Consider the following 24,336-nt stretch of genomic DNA (forward strand, 5'->3'; position numbering starts at 1 on the left):
ATGTCTACAGGCACATACTGTATGTGTTGTAACACTGTAGGCCTAATTACTGCACCTACTAGTAAAAGAGAGAGTCGCCTCACTTCTAGTCCTGAAGAAATTATGCAGTATTTAGGTTTTTATGTATTATTTCTTACATTGTTAGCCCAGAAAAGCGACGTCAATTTATCAACATTACGACCAGGAATACGACTTCCCGAAGCAGATCCTTTGTTCGCACCACCATCCAGGGCATTTGATCTGATCCCAGAGGCCGACCCAAAACAAAGTCGCCACAGAAGAGGTAGACGGAGCGGCCTCCAGGTCAGACTCCGGATGCGTGCACACCACCCACCGCTTCTGAGTATATTACTCTCCAATGTCCAGTCTCTAGATAACAAGGTAGACAAAATTAGGGCAAGGGTTTCTTTCCATAGAGACATCGGGGATTGTAACATGCTCTGTTTTACAGAAACATAGCTCTCGGGATGTGTTGTCGGAGTCGGTACAGCCCTGGGATTCTTTGTGCGTCGCGCCGACAGAAATAAACATCTCTCTGGGAAGAAGGGCAGGAGTGTATGCTTCATGATTAATCACTCATAGTGTAATTGTAACAACATATAGGAACTCAAGTCCTTTTGTTCACCTGACCTAGAATTTCTCACAATCAAATGCTGACCGTATTATCGCCGAAGAGAATTCTCGTCAGTTATTGTCACAGCCGTGTATATCCGCCCTCAAGCCGATACCATGACGGCCCTCAAGGAACTTCACTGGACTCTATGCAAACTGGAAACCATATATCCTGAGGCTGCATTTATTGTAGCTGGGGATTTTAACAAAGCAAATTTGAGAACAAGGCTACCTAAATTCTATCAGCATATTAATTGTAGCACTCGTGCGGGCAATATACTGGATAACTGCTAATCTAACTTGCGCGGTGCATACAAGGCCCTCCCTTTGGCAAATCTGACCACAACTCCATTTTGCTCCTCCCGTCCTATAGGCAGAAACTCAAACAGGATGGAGCCGTGAACCACGAGAACCATTCAACACTAGTCTGACCCATCGGAATCCACGCTTCAGATTTTGTTTTGATCACGCGGACTGGGACATGTTCCGGGCAGCCTCAGAGAATAATATTGATGTATACGCTGATTCGGTGAGTGAGTTTATAAGGAAATGCCTTGGAGATGTTGTACCTACTGTGACTATTAAAACCTACACAAACTAGAAACCGTGGATAGATGGTGGCATTGGCGCAAAATTTGGCCGAATATAAACAGTGAAGTTATTCACTCCGCAAGGCAATCAAACAAGCAACATTTCAGTATAGGGATAAAGAGGAGTCGCAATTCAACGGCTCAGACACGAGACGTTTGTGGCAGGATCTACAGGCAATCACGGACTACAAAAGAAAACCAGCCACGTCACTGACACCGACGTCTTGCTTCCAGACAAACTAAACACCTTCTTTGCCCGCTACCAAGGACTGTGGGCTCTCCTTCTCCGTGGTCGACGTGAGTAAGACATTTTAAATGCGTTAACCCTCGCAAGGCTGCTGGCCCAGACGGCATCCCTACCGTGTCAGACCAGCTGGCTGGTGTGTTTAAGGACATATTCAATCTCTTCCTATCCCAGTCTGCTGTCCCCACATGTTTCAAGATGGCCACCATTGTTCCTGTACCCAAGAAGGCAAAGGTAACTGAACTAAATGACTATCGCCCCTTGTGCTTTGAGAGACTAGTCAAGGATTATATAACCTCCAACTTACCTTCCACCTTAGACCCACTTCAATTTGCATACTGCCCCAATAGCTCCACAGAGGATGCATTTGCCTGCACACTGCCCTATCCCACCTGGACAAGAGGAATACCTATGTAAGAATGCTGTTCATTGATTACAGCTCAGCATTCAACACCATAGTACCCTCCAAGCTCATCAATAAGCTTGAGGCCCTGGGTCTCAACACCACCTGTGCAATTGGGTCCCCCAGGTGGCGAAGGTTGGAAACAACATCTCCACTTTGCTGAACCTCAACACTGGGACCTCACAAGGGTGAGTGCTAAGCCCCCTCCTGTACTCCCTGTTCACCAATATCTGCGTGGCCATGCACACCTTCAACTCAATCATCAAGTTTGCAGACGACGCTCCCGTGTGGTGTTAGGAAAACAACATCTCACTCAACGTCAACAAAACAAAGAAGAAGAATGTGGACTTCAGGAAACAGTAGAGGGAAACGAAAGGACCTCAGGAGGCTGAAGAAATGTGACTTTTACAGATGCACAATTGAGACCGCCTGGTATGGAAACTGCACCGCCCACAACCACAAGGCTCTCCAGAAGGTGGTCCGGTGTGCACAACGCATCACCGGGGGCAAACTACCTGCCCTCCAGGACACCTACAGCACCCAATGTCACAGGAAGGCCAAAAAGATAATCAAGGACAACAACCACCCGAGCCACTGCCTGTTCACCCCGCTACCAACCAGAAGGCGAGGTCAGTATAGGTGCATCAAAGCTGGGAACGAGAGACTGAAAAACAGCTTCTATCTCAAGGCCATCAGACTGTTAAACAGCCATCACTAACACAGAGAGGCTGCTGCCTACATACAGACTTGAAATAATTATCCACTTTAATAAATGTATCACTAGTCACTTTAATAATGCCACTTGAGTAATGCAAGTCATGTAATGCAAAACATTATTAATCTCATATGTACATACTGTATTTTATACCATCTATTGCATCTTGCATGTGCCGCTCGGTCATCGCTCATCCATATATTAATCTGTGTATATTCTTATTCTATCCCTTTACTTAGATTTGTTTGTATTAGGTAGTTGTTGTGGAATTTTTTGATTACTGTTAGATATTACAGCACTGTCGGAACTAGAAGCACAAGCATTTCGCCACACTCGCAATAACATCTGCTAACCATGTGTATGTGACCAATACACTTTGTTTTGACATATTGTTGCATAGGATTACTTTGTAAGTGCTGTTAATGGAGATTATGTTTAGAAATAGCCCCAATACAATACAAATACAACCAAAAGCCCTTTGCACCAACATAATTCACAATGTTCATCTCGCTCTCCATCTATGGCAAGCACAGGGGTCTTATATATATATGGGGCAAAAAAGTATTTAGTCAGCCACCAATTGTGCAAGTTCTCCCACTTAAAAAGATGAGAGAGGCCTGTAATTTTCAACATAGGTACACTTCAACTATGACAGACAAAATGAGGGGAAAAAAATCCAGAAAAATCACATTTTAGGATCTTTAATGAATTTATTTGCAAATTATGGTGGAAAATAAGTTTTTGGTCAATAACAAAAGTTTTTCTCAATACTTTGTTAAATACCCTTTGTTGGCAATGACATAGGTCAAACGTTTTCTGTAAATGTTCACAAGGTTTTCACACACTTGCTGGTATTTTGGCCCATTCCTCCATGCAGATCTCCTCTAGAGCAGTGATGTTTTGGGACTGTTGCTGGGCAACACGGACTTTCAACTCCCTCCAAAGATTTTCTATGGGGTTGAGATCTGGAGACTGGCTAGGCCACTCCAGGACCTTGAAATGCTTCTTATGAAGCCACTCCTTCGTTGCCCGGGCGGTGTGTTTGGGATCATTGTCATGCTGAAAGACCCAGCCACGTTTCATCTTCAATGCCCTTGCTGATGGAAGGAGGTTTTCACTCAAAATCTCACGATACATGGCCCCATTCATTCTTTCCTTTACACGGATCAGTCGTCCTGGTCCCTTTGCAGAAAAACAGCCCCAAAGCATGATGTTTCCACCCCCATGCTTCACAGTAGGTATGGTGTTCTTTGGATGCAACTCAGCATTCTTTGTCCTCCAAACACGACGAGTTGAGTTTTTACCAAAAAGTTCTATTTTGGTTTCATCTGACCATATGACACTCTCCCAATCATCTTCTGGATCATCCAAATGCACTCTAGCAAACTTCAGACGGCCCTGGACATGTACTGGCTTAAGCAGGTGGACACGTCTGGCACTGCAGGATTTGAGTCCCTGGGGGTGTATTGTGTTACTGATGGTAGGCTTTGTTACTTTGGTCCCAGCTCTCTGCAGGTCATTCACTAGGTGTGGTTCTGGATTTTTGCTCACCGTTCTTGTGATCATTTTGACCCCACGGGGTGAGATTTTGCGTGGAGCTCCAGATCGAGGGAGATCAGTGGTCTTGTATGTCTTCCATTTCCTAATAATTGCTCCCACAGTTGATTTCTTCAAACCAAGCTGCTTACCTATTCAGTCTTCCCAGCCTGGTGCAGGTCTACAATTTTGTTTCTGGTGTCCTTTGACAGCTCTTTGGTCTTGGCCATAGTGGAGTTTGGAGTGTGACTGTTTGAGGTTGTGGACAGGTGTCTTTTATACTGATAACAAGTTCAAACAGGTGCCATTAATACAGGTAACGAGTGGAGGACAGAGGAGCCTCTTAAAGAAGAAGTTACAGGTCTGTGAGAGCCAGAAATCTTGCTTGTTTGTAGGTGACCAAATACTTATTTTCCACCATAATTTGCAAATAAATTCATAAAAAATCCTACAATGTGATTTTCTGGATTTTTTTTCTCATTTTGTCTGTCATAGTTGAAGTGTACCTATGTTGAAAATTACAGGCCTCTCTCATATTTTTAAGTGGGAAAACTTGCACAATTGGTGGCTGACTAAATCCTTTTTTGCCCCTCTGTATGTATGTATGTATATGTGTAGATATATAAGTGTATATATATAATATGTGTGTGTGTATGTATGTGTGTGTGTATATATATATATATATATATATATATATATATATATATATATATATATATATATATATATATATATATATATATATATATATATTATATATATATATTATATATATATATATATATATAATATATATATATGTGTGTGTGTGTGTGTGTGTGTGTGTGTGTGTGTGTGTGTGTGTGTGTGTGTGTGTGTGTGGGTAATATATATTTTTATTGTGTATTATATGTGCAGGTCTGATTTCCACGCGTCCAAACAGGGATGATGTGGTGTATAATATCACATCATATCTACATGAAGGAGAGGCATTAGCATATTGGAGACACACATCCTCCATCTCTCCACGGTGTTAGCTAGCTGGTGCTACTGTATGTGTGTATTGTTGGTGTGTGTCTGTGCCGACTGGCGGCAGCCACCCTTGCCTCCACCCCCTCATTAATATGTATATGTTCTGAGGCAGCGCTGCGAAGGCTGTGTTTCTCACCGCTGATTAATGCTGTCTGTCAATTACCTCCAGATCCTGCCGTGCTGTGGAGCTTCCCCCAGGACTACACAGACCAGGTTGGAGACACACACACACACACACACACACACACACACACACACACACACACACACACACACACACACACACACACACACACACACACTCCTCCTTCTCTATCCCGCTCTCCTCTCACTCGCTTTCTCTCATGGTGATACGCCTTCTCCCTCAACCTCTCTCTCTCACTCCCTGCCTCCCTCCTTTCCGTACTCAACCTGCCATCTAGTGCTACACCCCGACCCACCACCCCCACCCCCACACCCCACCACCACCACCGGCTGTTGCTGATAATGAAGGCAGTGAGCAGGTCTTCAATAACGGACGAATCAGTAATTATCGCGCAACCATGACAGGAATGCGCACCTCTGTTTCCTCGCTCTCTCTGTCTTCCTTTCTGTCTCCTTTTTACCGTCTTTCTGTTTTCTGTTCTTTCTTCCCCTCTTTTCTGTCTCTCTGTCCCATTCACTCTCTCGGTCTCGTGTCTAACCAACCCCAAAAACACCACTAGGGTCTAAAGAGACCTTAAAGCCTTCCTCCCAGTGCCTAAACCGCCACTTATTTCAAATCCTGTCATTTGACAACATCCACCATGAGAGGGTGAAGCTGGCGATTAATTTATGCAGGGTGGAAAAGGAAATGGATACGGATCTGTTGCATAACAAACCTGTTCTGAGACAGGTGTCGTACTGAGGGTTATTTTTGCTCAATGTTATTTAGCACGGTTGACCATGACGTACCAGTGATTCGACTGAAGTGTCGTACTTCTATTAGTTTCCCTGTTAGTCGTCGCTACCTGCCTTTTCATTACCATTGAATGAAAGAGCACTAAATCCAAATGGTGTCTTGTTCTTTGTCTCTGACTTAGATTTTCCCAGAATGACAGTTTAGCACCACAGTCCCAGCTAATAATAAGGATCATACATTAGAAGACAGTGCTAAAATGTGCATTTGTCGAAGATTATGCACGGCTGTATAAGTAAATGACAAAAAAAATGGCAATACTGGTTGTCGTTTTGGTAGTGATCTTTGACTCTACAAGCTGTGTGTGTGAGCTGTGGGTCTAACACTGCCATATTGTGGTCCTAAAAGCACGGCATGAGCGGGGGGCTAGAGGGATGCGGCGGAGGTATGGACCATATTGTGGTGTGACCAGGCCAGTGTGTTGAAAGGTGTTGGAACACACACAGGTCTTAGAGCAGAGCAGTGGGCAGACTGCAGCTGATCACAGGAAGAGAGAGAAACTAGAATGGAAGAGTAGAGGGAGAGATGAATATGCGTAGGCTAACTGAGTGTGTGTGTGTACGTACCACAGCAGAGAAGAAACGGCTTTGAAGAATCAACGGGTTGTAGAGACGCTCCCGGCTCTGTCTGTCTGCGGCTCTGTGTGTGTGTGTGTGTGTGTGTGTGTGTGTGTGTGTGTGTGTGTGTGTGTGTGTGTGTGTGTGTGTGTGTGTCACAATGCGATATTATCACGATACTTCGGTGCCGATACGATATGCATTGCAGTTATATACTGTGATCTTTACAGCGATTCGAGGTTCCAAACCTATTGCTCGCCATATGTTTGCTGCAGAAAGACAAGAGGGAGCCATGAGAAAACGAGTTTCAGTCAGAGAAATAAAAGCGCTGAAAACAAATTGGCTCCCTATTTAAAAAGAAGCTTGAGAACAAGCTATGAAGGAAAATATTGAAGTTTTGGTGCAGCTACAGGCAAATAGTGCAAATCACGAGCATTTGATTTAAGTAACAAAAGTGTTAGTTTCCCCCCTCTCGCTCTCTCTTGCTATCTCTGTTTCTCTCTGTTGTTGACCAGCTTGTGCGTGTGGATAAGATGGCTAGTGTAGCTATTGCGTGACTGTGTGCAGACGGCATGGCCTTTCTTCCGTCGGCAGCCAGAAAGGCCTGTATACTATTCACACAGCTCATTACCAGGAATTGGGCTCCTTTTCCTCTTTGTGGCTCCACGCTGCGGCCGTGAGGAGAGGAGCTGCAGTCAGTCAATCAGTCAGTCATTCCTCTTTTCTCTAGGAGAGTAGCAGCATATGGCTGCAGATGCTAACAGTCTCCGCAGGCCTCCTTTTGTTTGGCCTGGTATTGTTGCCCGGCGTAATGACAGTTGTAGGATCGGGGTGGAGGGGTTAGTCTACCCCTGGGGAGGGAGGGGAGGAGGCAGGCAGGCAGGCAGGCAGACAGACAGACAGGAGTGTGGATTATGGAAATATGAATGGATTTTTTTCTGTTCTGTGGTTGAATAGAGGCTCAAAGGAGAGCAGGCTGCAGGCTGGCACGCCAGGGCGGATAAATATGAAGTGAGAAACGCTCTCTCCATCTCTCACTCTCTCCATGTTTCGTTCGCTCTTTTTTTTCTTTCCCTCCTGCTCCCTCAACCCCTGAGACTCTTGATGTCCTGGTCATCTACAGCTGCCATGTGGAGAGGAATAGAGAAGGGGAAAGAGAGAGATGGCTAAAGCATATATTTGAATCGTAAGAAGGATTTTTTTTTTTTTAAAATAAAATAGACAGATGGAAAGTTTCCTCTCAGATCTCATCCCAAAGTTCTTAAAAAATAGGAGACACACATACACACACAGTCTTGTATAACTAACCTTGTGGGGGGGACACAATTCAGTCCCTTTCAAAATAATATTTTACCTGACCCAAAAACCCTAACCCTAGCTCCTAACCTTAACCCTAAAACTAACCTTAACCCCAAACCCCCTACAAATAGCATTTGACCCAATTGATCATCATTTTGTTCATTTACTATTCTTGTGGGGACTTCTGGTCCACACACACACACACACACACACACACACACACACACACTGGTCTCTGTCTCTGTTTCTCTCTCTCTTTTGCACACACACAGGGATGATATTCTCCAAACTTATCAGGGCATTGAGTCATGCTGATAGCCTCTCTGTGTGTCTCTCCCTCTCTGTCTTTTCTCCCATTTCTTCTCAGTGGCAGCTATGGCAGGAAATTACAAATGACACCTAAACAGCAGTTTTCTGCATGTGTTATTACATTAGTTCCAGATAAATGCAGTAAAATGTTTACAGTACTGGATACTGCTACTATAGAGTAAATCTGTACCACGGCTACATTATACAACAATCCAATTGTGTGTTTTTACCCTAACACCTGTTTGGTGTGTGTTTAGAAGCAGAGAGAGACAAAGGCAGACAGCGAGAGAGGCAGAGAGACTCAGAGAGGCAGATAGATGGAAGCAGAGCGAGAGACCAATAGGCAGACCAACAGACAGTGTGGTCTCAGTCAGTAGAGAAATGGAAAGAGCCAGTGTTGTTGTCCCAGGGGTCTCCTCTCTCAGAGCAGATATTAGTCTATCTCTGACACCATGGCGCATCAGAGCATCCACACTGACACCATATGATTGGTGGACCCATCCCTGGGCCGGGGAGGGTGAGCATCAGAGGGGAGAGTGATGGGGTAACATGGGGAAGGAGGAAGAGAAACGCAGGGGCAGGGGGTAGACTGACAGTTGGGCGTAGGCGTGGGAGGCAGGGGAGAGGGGAAGGCATATGGAGTGATGGGGTGAGAATAGGGGCCTTGCCAGCGCTACGGTTGCTGCTGTTATGACGGCCGTTTTTGTAGGGCTGTAACGGGGTGATGAGCAGTGAGAGATGAGGAAAGAGGCGGTGTGTGTGTGTGTTTATGTCTTCACTTCTGCGTCTGTGTGTGTCGAGGGGTCTCGTCTTTCCCCTTCACTGCACCCTGACAGCAGTGTCAGACAAGGCCCTATAATGTGTGTGTGTGTGTGTTTATCTGTCTCTAGCCCCTCAATGCCCGCTCTCTGGGGTGTTGTGGGGCACTACCTAATGGAAAGACTCGCCCCGCTGAGCTGGCCTTTATACAGGCACTCCTCTGGACATCTAACTGATGGCCTTTGTTGCTCATGGGTCCTGATTACACTGACCCCTGGGCTGCTTTAGGAGAGGTAGAGGGGAGGAGAGAGCAGGGGCGGAGTGGGAGATGAGGGGAGAGAAGTGAAGAGAAGAAAGTAAAAGTGCAGGAGAGGAGAGAACTGCGTCGAGGAAAGGAAAGAGGAGCGGAGGGTGTGTTTTTGGCAGTCGTGGAAAGGGATAGGGCACTGCAGGTATATCTTGGCAACCCAGTCCTCTACCAGATTCTGTTCTAAAAACAGGGAGGTGTTCTGGTAAAGAACTCTGATGTTCCGCAAACAGAACAGAGATTGTGGAACAAGGTAGACCTTTTGGTCACATGGTGTCTCATAGTTTCTTCCACCTTATAGTCTATAGCCTGTTTCACTATGGCTATATCATTGCTACACTACCTGTGTTTTCTACAAGCACATGGAGTAGTCAGCCAAATAGAAAAAGTAGCCAGCCAGGCTCCCCCAGGCTTTCCCCCCTGAGTTAAGACATTTTTGCAGAACAAGCTCTATTTTGGTGGCCTCTGGTAAATTCTAATGCCTCTATTCCATCTGAAACACGCAGTGAAATTATTGAAAACTTTTAGTTTACCTCCCAGTTGTGGTATCGTGTTTACAGTTTAAGTGACTGAAAATGAATGAATTCAGACTATAATACACAGATTGCCACCGTTTTGCAAGCTCTGACCCAATGTTGCTTTTTTGTGATTATTTTGTTGTTTATTTGTACTTTATTTTCACGAAATGTATCCACTATTATTTCTTACAATCAACAAAAACTTTGAACATCAGATTGGCAGTTACTTATCCAAATTCTGGCTTCAACTTTGACTCATCTGCCCTGGGCTCTGTCTGTAATTCCGACCCAATTTTTGGGCTACCCAATAGAAAATGCCGGCGGTACAGAGGCAAGAACAGGGTATCCTGGTGAGATTAAGACAAAGGAAACACCTGGCTATCCTTCCCTCCATTCTACTGGTCAATGTATAGTCACTTGATAATAAGATGGCTGTACTCCGAATCACGGATTCGCTACCAAGGGGACTCTCGAATGCCCAACTTACATCAACACGTCTCCAACTCCACTAGGGGCGATAAAGCCCGAGACGACTGTTATTCTACCCGCAAGCACACAAGGCCCTCCCTCGTCCGCTATTCACTAAATCAGATTACGATTCTGTACTCCTGCTTCCTGTTTTCATGCAGAAACTCAAACAGGGAGTACCTGTGACTCACTCCGTTGAGAAATTGTCACCAGAATCAGAGATTATGCTACAGGACTGCTTTAGCACTGGTTGGAATATGTTTCGAGACTCCGGCAATTAACATTGACGAGCTAACCACCTCTGTGACTGGCTTCATTAGAAAATGTATTGGCGACGTTGTCTCCACTGAGGGTTCGTTGCTTTCCCAATAAAATACCCCTGGATTAACACGGAGATTGGTGCTAAAGGACAGGGTTAACGCACATAGAGCTATCGTAGACAACCCTGAGGCTACGGCCGAGGACCGGAATAAGTACAAGTCCCACTATGACCCCCACAGAGTCATCAATTGAGCAAAAGGACAATATAGGAATAAGGTGGAATCATATTACACCGACTCCCACGCCTGCTGCATGTGGCAGAGGCTACAGCCCATTACGGATTATAAAGACCCAACCGTTTTCAGCCCAACGATGCCGATCTACCAGACAAACTCAATGCATTTTATTTATGCTTTGACAACAACAACATTGTGCCGGGTGTGAGGGCCGTCACCGAACTAGAAGATTGGGTGATCTCAGTTTCCGAGGCCAATGTGAGAAAGGTCTTTTATTGCGGTCGGGTCCCGGCGGTATTCCAAGGCGTTCTTAGAGCATGCGAAGAACATCTGGCTGGCATCCACACTCACAGTAATTTTCACCTCTCTTTGTCCCAGTCTGTAATCCCCACATGTTTTAAGATGACCACCATCATTCCTGTCCCTAAGAACCCTAATCATGAAGTGCTTTGAGAGGCTGGTTATGGCATACATTAACTCCACCATCTCAGACATGCTAGACCCACTCCAATTTGCATACCGCCCCCAACAGATCCATAGATTATGCAATCTCAATTTCTCTCCACCCTGCCCTCACCCACCCACGTTAGTCCACTCATGTACTTCCTGTTCACCCACGACGGGGCTGTATTGGAGCGGGTCGAGAGCTTCAAATTCCTTGGTGTCCAAATCACTAAAGACTTAAAATGGTCCAAACACGGGTACAGTCGTGAAGAAGGCGCGACAGTGCCTCCTTCCCTTCAGGAGGTTTAGAGAGTTTGGCATGGGCCCTCAAATCCTCAAAGATCTATAGCTATACCATTGAGAGCATCTTGACTGGTGTAACAACACCTGTACAGGATTGGTACATTCGAACATCACACCTGGGGGACGGGTACAGGATAGCAGCAACAACTGCCCAAGAAGGCACAATCCATCAGTGCTCAGACTGTCCGCAATAGACTGAGAAAGGCTGGACTGAGGGCTTGTTGGCCAGGTTGTAAGGCAGGTCCTCACCAGACATCACCGGCAACCATGTTGTCTATGGGCACAAACCCACCGTCACTTTAAAACGTTACTATCTGACAAGTCTTGATGGACTTCATAACGTAAATACAAACTAGATTTTTAGTTTACTTGTCCCGATGCGATACCATGAGTATGTAATTATGTTGTATGATTTTTGAATGGCAAGGATATGAGATCGACATTACTCAGTCAGTTTGACACCTTTTGTAAACTCAAGCTTGCTGTTCATTAAAGCACATGAATTTGCCCCTCCTTGGCTGCATATGAAACACGCAAGATTCCAACGTTAACTTTTTTCGATGACACGTGCATCTCCAAGCTTACTGGCTAACAATCTATGGGTCTGAACATAATTTCTTCTGGCCCAGACATGGTGTAGTTCAGTTCTTAAAGTGCAACTGACAGCATTTTAACAACATGAAATCTTATTACAATCTGTACACCCCAGGAAGAATATTTTTTTATGTAATTTATTGATTACATTTTCTGACGAGAGCACTGAGATATGGTAATTTTCACATTTTCATAAATTCTTAGAATGTTTGGGAATTACTTATACTAAGGCATTTGTGAAAATTCTACAGCAATATAAGGTTGGAAAGTGGCTCTGCATTTGGACAATTAATAGACATTGCAGTAAATTAACCTAGGACCGTAGTTTATGCAGACTGGTGCGCCATAGCCAATCAGAGGTACAGTAGGCCTATATGCAAACAAGCCATTTGCCACAAGGGCCTGCCATTATTCACTTTGAACTGGACTGTGTGTTTACACTCAGTTGCAACAGCGCGACTTCAGATCATTAGAATGCATTCAGCAGAAGTCACACAATACACTTGAATGGATTTCAGCAAATATGTAGCTAAATGCCACTGGAGTCCTCATATATTTGGAAACTTTACAGTCCTATTGATCAAACAACCATAAATAGGTAGGTTATGTTTCCCTATATGCACATCGACAAGATCAACGACTAATGCACTGAGGAATAGCCTGCTCGTTCCTTCTGCAGCTTGCCTGCCAGTGAATGCAGTGTCCCAACAATGCACGCAAGCTTACTGGCTAAAGTTAGCTAGCTTGCTAGCTAGCTACTTCCAGACCCAAAGGTGAGAACACCTCACTGAACGTTTTACTCGCCCTGGCAGAGCTGGGTAGGCTATTTACCTGTTATATTGAGCGTTAGTAACGAACTATAACTTTTTTTGCACACGTTTACTGACACCGGCCACATTCAGTGTGTGTTGCGCATATGCAAATTCATCAGTTATTCTGCGTTCTGGCACACTTGGACGAGTGCTCTGAAAATGGAGTAAATAGCTAGTCTGGGTGAATTTGCGAACACGAGATATGCTAACTGGAGAACAGTTGTTCAGCATAGCTAGCTAGCTAGCTGGCAAAGTGATTCACATTTCTTGCTAGCTAACCAAATGACACGTGCATCTATAGCTGTGTAGCAACCAAAAATGTATAAGAGGGGAAAAAGTCAGTCACTCGCCCACTCCTCCAATGACATGACGTCCTCCTAGCAGCTAGCTAGTTAATGTTAGGCTCTGTGTTTTTAGCTTAATACATAAATATATACGCTAGCATATTAGCCACGTCATGACTGACTTGCTAGTTTGATTGTATTGACGTTCCCAGCCTTCGTTACATTCGTCCATTTTTGTCCAAAATATTGAGTCATTGAAACTGAAACAGTGCATCCTGAATGGAGGCAGCAAACGATGTACCAGGCCAGCTGTGATTTACAACCTGATAGCAATATTTTTTTGGACCAAGAAATGTATTGGTGAATTATATGAATCATTATATTAATCATTGAACTGCATCCATCAATTCTGCCAACAATGCCGTCGTGTACGTCATGGAATGATGAATCCAATAAAAACTATATTTTTAAAGCTCCTATAAAGTTTGTTTTGTAGCAAAAATTGGGAATTTTATATTATTGACTGATATGATTTTCTGTTTGTTTCATACCAGTCAAAAGTTTGGACACCTACTCATTCAAGGGTTTTAAAAAACATGTTTTTAATGAAATAACACACATGGAATCATGTAGTAACCAAAAACGTGTTAAACAAATCAACATATATTTTAGGTTCTTCAAAGTAGCCACCCTTTGCCTTGATGAAAGCTAATAGCATTTCAATCGGTCACTCACTCTGAGACCTTGAAGTAGGGGGCCAAGGGCCACGGCTTTTGTAGAGCGATAGGTAAAGGTTCTTCGACGGTGACTGTTGTCGATGTGTGCAGAGGGTCGCTGGTTCGAGCACAGGTTGGGGCGAGGAGAGGGACGGAAGCAAGACAGTTACACGGAGATCATCTGTTCACCTACTCTGCGTCTCACAAAGACTCCGGTTGGAACCAAAAATCTAAAAATGTGTACTCTTCAATGTGTACTCATCTGACCAAAGGACAGATTTCCACTGGCCCAAGCAAGTCTCTTCTTCTTATTGGTGTCCTTTTAGTAGTGGTTTCTTTGCAGCAATTCGACCACGAAGGCCTGATTCACGCAGTCTCATCTGAACAGTTGATATTGAGATGTGTCTGTTACTTGAACATTTATTTGGGCTGCAATCTGAGATGCAGATAACTCTAATGATGTTGACCTCTGCAGCAGAGGCAACTCTGGGTCTTCCTTTCCTGTGGTGGTCCTCATGAGAGCCAGTTTCATCACAGCGCCTCGTGGTTTTTGCAACTTCACTTGAAGAAACTTTCAAAGTTCTTGAAATGTTCTGTATTGACTGACCTTCATATCTTAAAGTAATGATGGACTATCATTTCTCTTTGCTTATTTGAGCTGTTCTTGTCATAATATGGACTTGGTCTGTTACCAAATAGGGCCATTTTCTGTATACCACCCCTACCATGTCACAACGGATTGGGTAAAACGCATTTAAGGAAAGAAATTCCACAAATTACATTCCATTTGACTACCTCATGAAGCTGGTTGAGAGAGTGCCAAGAGTGTTTAAAGCTGTCATCAAGGCAAAGGGTGGCTATTTAGAAGAATCTCAAATATAAAATTAACTTCTTTTTTTTTTCTTACTACATGAATCCATATGTGTTATTTCATAGTTTTGATGCCTTCACTATTATTCTACAATGTAGAAAATAGTAAAAATAAAGAAAAACCTTGAATGAGTAGGTGTCCATACTCTTGACTGGTACTACATATGCAAAGTAGTTATAACACTTGTCAGTTCCACTTAAATGCATTGGGGTCATGCAGGGCCCATGGGTTGGCACGCTTCATCTGTATATTCAGCTATTAATAGGTTACATTTGGTTATGATATGTATTAAAAAGCTGTGTATTATTATTTAGCAATGCAATTTATTACTTTGAAAATATGACGCTGCCCGTTTAAGACACATTTTCCAATAGAGATATCGAAATGGCTACAGTAGTCTAGCCAAGACAAATGCTAGGTGTATTTTTGTTGCTTTCTTTTTGCAGGCTTAGTATCAACAGTAGCCAGCATATTGCTAGTATGTTCACTATTGAAGGTTTGCTTTTTTAAACCACTTTCCGTAAAATAAACTCATTAAGTTTATCGATGTCTGCTTCTTTTTGCTTTGGACACAGCTCACGTGTGCTGTGTGAAAGCAGCAACTTCTGTACTGCTTAAGAAGTGGACTCGCGAGAGCGTGGTGGTGCTTGAATGAACGGCCAATCATATTGCTCAGATGCAAAACGCATGTCGGGCCAGTGACTGACGTGTTCCAGTATCCCAACACGATTTCGCTGGCCCCAGTCCAGCAGGGCATCGTTAATGTCGTACCCTGAAAGCAAAATAAATGCGCCACAAAACTATAGGCTAAGTGGATTTCGATTTACCACATTATATGGGACCAAGGGCGTCGTTAAGGAGGGGGAAAAAAATGAATGATTCATGGGCCCCTAAATGTTTAGAGAATTATTTGTTTATCATTTAAAAAATGTTAGACAAATAAAATGTGTGATTAAATTAAGACGTGTAACCATAATCAGATCAGGCATCTCTACCCAACCATCCCATTTGAGTAGCCTAGCTATCCAATATAGCTAGCTTGCTAGCTTCAGGTAGCTGCCTACCGTGGACTCACTCGGCTCGGTCAGAGCAGTAATTATTAACATGATGATGATGCGCTACCACTACCAGCTATGGCTAGCTAATTAGCTATTATTATAACTGTTTTCCCCAATATTTGTGTGATATTTGTGAGCTAGCTAGACTAAAATTAAAACCTAACATGTAACCTACTGCATGCTACTACTACTACTGCTGTAGACAAAGATCCCAACGTGTATTTACTACAAGTTGAAAGAGCAGACCTTGGAGGTGAGGCAGTTGTTTTGCAGCAGCAGCATAACTAGACTATTTTTAAATTGTAAAGTTAGGCACATGATGACTTAAATACATATTCTATTCGATATGTATACTATTAAAACATTAGTAGACTTTGAGTATGGTAACCTTTTGTAGGAGTGAACATTTACACGTAAATGTCCTTTGTTTACTCACTTCCTAGTGCCTAGAGAGCCCCAGGTAGACAGGATCTCAGCAGAAAGCTGTCAGACAGACTCTGATGCAGAGGAGAGCAGGGAGGAGGAAGAGGAGTTAAAGAGTAGCAGTAGTGCCAGTGAAGGAGTGACATAAGAGATTGAACAAGCAAGTAATAAGGGAAAGGAAGAGTATGGACAGATTTGAAGTGAGGAAGATGAGGTTTTAGATGATCCAGCACTGTGGCCAGAGAAAGTACAAGACTGTGAAAGATAATCTATTGTTTGCAGACTAGCCAACAGGTGTGGTGATGGGACAGAACTGTATAAAATCATGCCTCCAGACTCCGAAGGCAAGCCATTCCCAAACTATTTACAGTACAGTAAGTCAACAAACGGGAGAGAAAATGTGCAGAGAGATTGGCTTATATATAGCAAGAGTGTAAAGGCATTATATTGCATTCCATGTATAATTTTTTACTCGTGAGCAAAGTAAACCATCACCCAGTTCTCTGAATAGTAAGGATGGCTATAAGATATAATCAGTGAAATGGCGAAGAATGTCTGACAAACTACCAGAGCATGAGGACGGTGTGTCTCACAAGAACTGTTACTGGAAATGGACAAATCTGCAGCATACCATAACAAAGGCTACAGGTATAGACAGTCAACTGCAGAAACAAATCCAGTCAGAAATTTGTAGAAACAGAGCACTTTTAGAAAGGATTTTGGATGTGATACTTTACTTAGCATCTAGGGATCTGCCATTCCAGGGTAAATCACTCAATCTTGATGATGTTCATAATGGACATTTCCTAGGCTTACTGGAACTGTTGACCCGCTATTACGCGAGCACTTACAGTCAGGGACAAAAAGAAAGGAGCGTGACTGACTCTTTACCTCAGCCCTGAGAGACAAAACAAGTTCATAGGAATATGTGGTTAAAGGGTTTTGAAAACAGTACTTTATGAAAGAGAAGATGCAATCTATTACTTGGTTATTTTGGATGCAACTCCACAGACATTTCCCATACTGAGCTAAATGTATTATTGGGTGAGATATGTACACAAATATAAAGTTCAGGGAACAGGTGAATGGGAAATAATTTAACCTATTCTTGACTTTTAAAGACTTAACATTTCTGATATGATTGTGAGTGCATTGGAAGGGCATGGTATTGACATAGCAGATTGTTGTGGTCAAGACTTTGATAATGGTGCAAATATGTCAGGGAAAAGAATCCACTGGCCACATACTCACCTTGTGCCTCCACTTACTCTTAATCTTGTGGGTGTACATGCAGCTCAGTTGTGCCCAGAAGTATCCACCTTTTTTGGCTGTGGGAATCACCTTTACAATCTGTTCAGTGCCAGCCCAGAGTGATGGGCCATTCTCAAGGAAAAGACTGGCTGCTGTCTTAACCGCCTTTCAGACACGCAATGGTGTGAGCGTATTGCTGTGGTCTGACCAGTGGCAACTCATTTACCGTCTATCATCAAGGCCCTAGACATGCTTCTTGCTACCTGCAGCCTGACAAACGCAGCCAAATCTGAGGCAAAAGGTCTGAAAAGCTACTTCATGTCTTTCAAGGCAATCTTCCTGCTCACTTTCTGGGTAAAAGTGTTGCAGTGTACTGAGGATAGAAGCCTAATTCTTCAGTCAGGAAGTTTTTCTCTGGATACTGAAGCAGCTCACATTAAGACACTACAGGAAGAAATACAGGCTCTGCGTAATCAATGGTGACGCTCTTCTGGGTGGAACTGCTCCGTTTCACAGTGAACAGAGGAGCCATCAGAAAAAAATAAAACGTTTCCCTGATGAGACTGAAGATGACATAGCAAATGAACAGAAGTCAGCCTATTGGATTTCGCAACACAGTGTTTTTATGTGGCTCTGGATAGTATAGTCACTCATTTGGACACGCGGTTTCACACGATTGCAGCTATATGCGAGGAGTTTTCACCAATACTTCCATTTAGGAAAATGACTGAAAACCAAATTTGTGTATCTTGCCACAAATTGAGAAATAAGTACTCCAAAGATCTCACAGATGGATTTGAAAATGAAGTGAAGGCGATATATGGTGCAACTTTTTCATGCCTTTCTCCTGCAGAGATCCTAAATGCCATCTACAAGATGCAGCTACAGAGCATTTTTGGAGAGGTGTGCATTGCGCTGCGAATCGTCTATACAATGCCTGTAACAGTTGCTGGAGGTGAAACGTGCCCTCAGTAAGCTGAAACTTAGAAATAACTATCTGAGATCTACAATGTGCCAAGACTGGTTGAACAGCCTTGCCGTCCTACAACTACAGTTGTAGTTTCACAGATGCTTGTTCTCTGTAGGTACCACATTTATGCTTGCAGTCCACATAGTTCAGGAACATTTATTTTTATTTTGGGTGTGTTATTTAGGCATATATTTAGGAATTATGCATAGGGCAGAAGAGGGTTAGCCTTGTTTATAAGAATTGGTAATACATTCTTTAATCTGAAACATGGATCATTGGTAATTTCTTCATTAAAACTGACTACAATACCCTATATTAAGAAAATAAGTCACCAATTGTGTTGTTATTTATAATAAAGCATCATAAAAATCTCATGACACAGACAGCTTTTGTTAACATTATGAATCAAAAATGTTTGCAATACTGTTAATATAGGCAAAGGATGAAGTTGGAAACTAGAACCTGCACAATTGTAGTATAGAGCAGCAGAAGCTTATAGTTAGTACATTTAATAACACCTGGTTCAGTTCATTATGTTAATCTGAAACATTTTGATTTCTACGTATGGGACGTGCAGATTCACTCGCAATATATGGAATGTCCTCCGTGTAAAGAAATTAGACTGCAACCACAGTGCACACATCCTGGAGACGGGACAGACAGCAGGCTGTTTCCCTGTCATCGCTGATTGTGACTGACAGACGCCCGTCCTGTCAAGAGATCGCTAGAAGATGCATGTTGTTAATTCTAGCGGAAGAGGGCTCTGCAGACTTTCTGACTTGTGAATTGAAAAGTGGAAAAAGTAGCCAGCTGAAAATGGGTTTGTAATCGGCTGCATAGCCGGGCTCTATTGGAAAGCGCTGCAATACTCCTATGCTGCAGTTCTGCTGTATAACCACCAGCTTCTATTAGCCTACATACAGGGTTGGTATTGAATTGCTTTCCAGCTCACAACAGAGAAACAGAGGGTTTCTGATGTCCTTCTATGGAAGATGTGATGCCAGATAAAGAGAGATTTCTGTATAACGATGCATGTTTCTTTACTACTCACATCAAAAATATGAGAGGCTTGGCAGGAGAAGGGGGGATGGTGCCTAGAATGATGGAGGGAGAGATGGAGAGAGCAGAAAGAGCAGGGTTGCTCGGGTGACCTGGAAGTCTCCAGTACACCTCATCCATTGTACATCTGTCAATTTTCTGCCAAATGTTTAGGCTCTACTGTCACAATGGCACTTCTCTGCATCGCTTCAATGTATGTATTATAGTCGCGTGGGTGTGCGTGTCCTCTGATAGACCATGTGTTAGTAGCAGCTCCACACCAGGGTTCACAGTGGAGCAGGGCCCGATGGGAGCTGACAGCTTAAAGAGGGAAACCCGCTTAGGCTGCCTCCCTGGCTGAAACACACACACACATACACACGCACACCTCCTGCTACTTAATTAATGTGTGTGTTTGGGGCATATGTAGCGAGAGCCTCTCCTGGCCCACTAGCAGAGCGTCTCGGAAGGAGAGAGACTGTTCCTCTATCACATGGTAATGTATTCTCTGGAGAATCTCTGCATCATAATGCTCTTGTTCTCTCTCTCGCTCTCTCTCTCTGAGCCATCTGTGATATGAAGAGGGTACATGATAGACAGAGAGGAATGACACTCACCAAAACAAAAAATAAAAGATGTAAACTAAAAGTAAGGATGTAACTGAATGTCCGCTCTCTCCCCTCTTTCTGCTTGTTGCTTGAGTGTCATCTTTATTCGGCTGGTGATACATTTGGATCATACATCTCTTCCTAAACTTTTTAACATTATGGAGATGGTACAATAGTACCAAAATAAATACCAAGTAGCATAATTGTCTCTTTCAACATTTGTTTCGTTTTAAAATAACAATAGCTGTGGGCATATTCTTCCCTCTGTTTTAATCCACCTAAAGGTTCACTCTGTCACTGTATAGCCTAAAGGTTGTTGAAGGCAAGACTGATCTCTGTTAGCAGGCGACTGATGTTCTGGCCATCATTTTGTCCTTGGCTCTCTGGCCCCAGCGAAAGGTAGAGGAAGGCTACAGATTGAGGATGTGTTCGAGGTCCAGAGGTTAGCCAAGAAGTGACTACTATTTCCATCACACTCCTCTTCCTTCCTTTTATTGCAGTGGCCATGTGCACCGCACGCATGCACGACGATATGCAGACACACACACACCTGTCAGTGGTTCCAGAGGCTAAGGGATCAATATATCACCTTCTCCACTTTCTTAAGAAGTCCCTCAGTAACCCAGCGGCGTTGTTAACCAAAATAACCTTCGCCTCGCTAGACAGAGAGCCAGCCTCTCTCCACCCCAGGGGTCGCTGTGAGAAACCGCTGGAAGAAAAAAAGGAAAAAATATGTGAAATCCTTCCATCCCTCAGCCTGTGCGGTACGGTGCGAGAATGTGAAAATGCAACGCCCTCGTGTCAATTGTAAAGCCCCCCCTCCCCCTCCCCCCAAACCAGCTCTGTGCCTCGGTCCGGCTCTGAAGGCCGCTCTTATTACCGGCACAGAGCGCAGGTCAGGATGGCAAGCCAGCAGCATACTATTAAAGTGTAATGAAAGGAATCTCTGCAGGCTCTGCCTTGCTGTTTCGCAGGCCACACAATCCACAGGATCTGAATCTGCTGCAGTTCTCTCTCTCTCTCTCTCTCTCTCTCTGCCCATTGTTCTCCTCATTCTCTGTTCTATTCCGCATGTTTTACACTTCTAATTCTATCATTAGAACATTGTGTCATTTTAAGAGTTCTGTCTTCAATGTCATTTAGAATACCATGGTATATTCTGTTTTTAATTAATGTATCTGGTGCAGTTGCTGGCCAAGTGAAAAACAGGAGGATGGTTGGCTTGTTGGTGAAAGCTCACAGTAAACTGTAGACTATATTGGTTATCTTCACCAAGCGAAGAACACTGCTGAGCACCATATCAGTCATAACAATAAAAATGTGAGGATAATAAACTATTCTATACGAGTTCTAAAACCTATTGGGTTTGTTTTTAGAATTCTTTTCTGGATTCCCTTGAAAGCTAACTAAAATAGTTCAAATCTGATCATAATCCACTGTGCTCTCCCGTAGCATCATGTATTTATCTTTTGAATATTGTAGCTTAAAGTTGCACCTGGGCTGACCCTGCCACTCTGTATCTGAAAGAGTGAATACTAAAGATCTCTTTGTCATGTTAGCTAGAGGCCTGGGTAAAGCAATGCATGCAGGACGGATGGCCAGAGATCGGCTGGGAGACGACCCTAATTGGGGAAAGGGGGCGAGAGGGGGACTGGGAGGACGGGGTGTGAGGGAACGAGAGGGGCTTGGGAAGTTGGTGTTGAGAGAGGGACGGGGAGATGGGATGAGAGGGGGACGTGAGGGTGCAGGGGGTGGAGGGTTGGTTGTTGGTGAGGAATGAGATGGGCTGAGGGGACATGTGGGTTCCTGCATTGATCTGTGAGGAACCATGCAGACGCTGTCATTGGACTGGTGCCATCAGCCATTGCAAACCAGGCGAGTCGATTGCTCTGTGCTCAGAACCGGATCACTGACAGATCAGAGTGGACTGGACCAGAGCCAGCCAGTCACTTTCGATTGAAATCAGATGGGGCTATTTTTTTTGTTGACTAGGCCGAGAACCTTAGTTGGCCCACTGACTGGCTGGCTGATTGGTTTGTAGTGCTGAGCAATTATAAAAAATAAAATAAAAAATTAACGGTTTTTGATTTCATTTCGCAATTTTTTTAAAACAAATGCATTATGAAATAATGACAACCATTTTAGATCCCTCAGCCATCACCTGCCTTTTTCCTGACACTGACATTGGGTTGAATGCTGTGATATCACAGAATAAAAGAATGAATAAGAGCCCCATTATGCCCGTTACTTCTTATCGCTTATTAACCACCATTTATTCTCATTGCTTACTTTTCTTTAATAGAATACTTCAGTTGTGCATATTACTTAGTTTTTATTTGATGACTTTAAGGAATAATGGACCATAATAATAAAGTAATTATCTTTTCACGCAGTAGCATCCAGCCAGTTAGACAACCGTCTCATATTATCTCTCATTGAATGAGTCATCCTATTGGCTAGTGGCTAGCAAAATCATTTTACTAGGGAAAGGGGATACCTTGTCAGTTGTACAACTGAATGCATTCAACTGAAATGTATCTTCCGCATTTACCCCAACCCCTCTGAATCAGAGAGGTGCGGGGGGCTGCCTTAATCGACATCCATGTCTTCGATGCCCGGGGAACAGTGGGTTAACTGCCTTGCTCAGGGACAGAATGACAGATTATTACCTTGTTAACTCGGGGATTCGACCCAGCAACCTTTCGGTTACTGACCCAACGCTCTAACCACTAGGCTACCTGCCGCCACACTAGTTTCTTAAATTAAATAAGGCATCCTTTCAAGACTGCTAATTGGCTAGTACTGCTGTCAATTGGGTAGAGCTACCTCACAAACTGTCTCTATCCCTCTCGTTGTTGTGTATCTTGTGCATTGTCATATGGTCTGTGTGTGTCCGCCTCTGTCTGGGGCCAGGAAGAACAGGCACAATGGATTATGGTCATTGTAGTTAATTACCACATTTCTGCGCTGAAGTAGGTTGAGGAAGGAGGAGAAGGGGATGAAATCTACATCTTCTAATCAGCCCAGTATCCCACATACTTTTGTTTATTTTGTGTATCTGGACACCCCTTCAAATAAGTGGACGTGGCTATTTCAGCCACAGCCCGTTGCTGACAGGTGTATAAAATCGAGCACAATCTCCATAGACAAACATTGGCAGTAGAATGGCCTTACTGAAGCGCTCAGTGACTTTCAACCACAGGAGGTTGGTGCTAGTGGTAATGACTGGAGCGGAATCAGTGAAACAGTATACATCAAACACATGGTTTCCAGGTGTTTGATGCCATACTATATGCTCTGTTCTGGACATTTATTATGAGCCGTCCTCCCCTCAGCAACCTCCACTGATGTTCTGAAGCACGTAGCGCCTAAAAATTGTCTGTCCTCAGTTGCAACACTCACTACCGAGTTCCAAACTGCCCCTGGAAGCAACCTCAGCATAAGAACTGTTCGTCGGGAGCTTCATGAAGTGGGTTTTTATGGCCAAGCAGCCGCACACAAGCCTAAGATCACTATGTGCAATGCCAAGTGTCGGGTGTAGTGGTGTAAAGCTCGCCGCCATTGGGCTCTGGAGCAGTGGAAACACGTTCTTCTGGAGTGATGAATCACGCTTCACCATCTGGGTTTGGCGGATGCCAGGACAGCCTACCTGCCCCAATGCATTGTGCCAACTGTAAAGTTTGGTGGAGGAGGAATAATGGTCTGGGGCTGTGTTTCACAGTTTGGGCTAGGCCCCTTAGTTCAAGTTAAGAGAGATCTTGACGCTACAGCACACAATTACGTTTGAGATAATGCTGTGCTTCCAACTTTGTGGCAACATTTTTGGGAAGGACCTTTCCTGTTTCAGCATGACAATGCCCCTGTGCACAAAGTGAGATCCATACAGAAATGGTTTGTGGAAGAATTTGACTGGCCTGCACAGAGCCCTGACCTCAACCCCATCGAACACCTCTGGGATGTATTGGAATGCCGAATGCGAGCCAGGCCTAATCACCCAACAAGTCCCCGCAGCAATATTCCAACATCTAGTGGAAAAGCCTGAACTAATGCCCTTGATTTTGGAATGAGATGTTTGACAAATCATGTAGTGTAGTGTAGTTCTTGATAACATTTATCTTGTGAATTATTTGATTTCTCTAGAGAAGTGGCAAGTTAACCTCAAAATAAACCCAACTCAATGGAATTCAAGTAACTGATCCGCC

At 43.7% G+C, this 24,336-nt stretch overlaps 1 protein-coding gene across 8 annotated transcripts in view; it reads left to right on the top strand.

Annotated features, from left to right (window-relative positions):
- The window catches only part of LOC112251009 (DENN/MADD domain containing 1B), a 174,065-nt gene that overhangs the window by 53,847 nt on the left and 95,882 nt on the right, over positions 1 to 24,336 (top strand). For 6 of the 8 annotated variants that reach the window (XM_024421615.2, XM_024421624.2, XM_024421632.2 and 3 more), the window contains one exon: positions 5,281 to 5,324. The exons of 1 other annotated variant lie outside the window; for it this stretch is intronic. In XM_024421615.2, coding sequence (XP_024277383.1) covers positions 5,281 to 5,324 — 44 coding nt within the window. Of the gene's footprint in view, positions 1 to 985; positions 1,142 to 5,280; positions 5,325 to 24,336 lie in introns of all 8 variants that reach the window. One more of the 8 variants, XM_042321734.1, reaches the window with a different exon arrangement.

The sequence above is a fragment of the Oncorhynchus tshawytscha genome, linkage group LG01 (assembly GCF_018296145.1).
Source record: "Oncorhynchus tshawytscha isolate Ot180627B linkage group LG01, Otsh_v2.0, whole genome shotgun sequence".
NCBI lineage: Eukaryota > Metazoa > Chordata > Actinopteri > Salmoniformes > Salmonidae > Oncorhynchus > Oncorhynchus tshawytscha.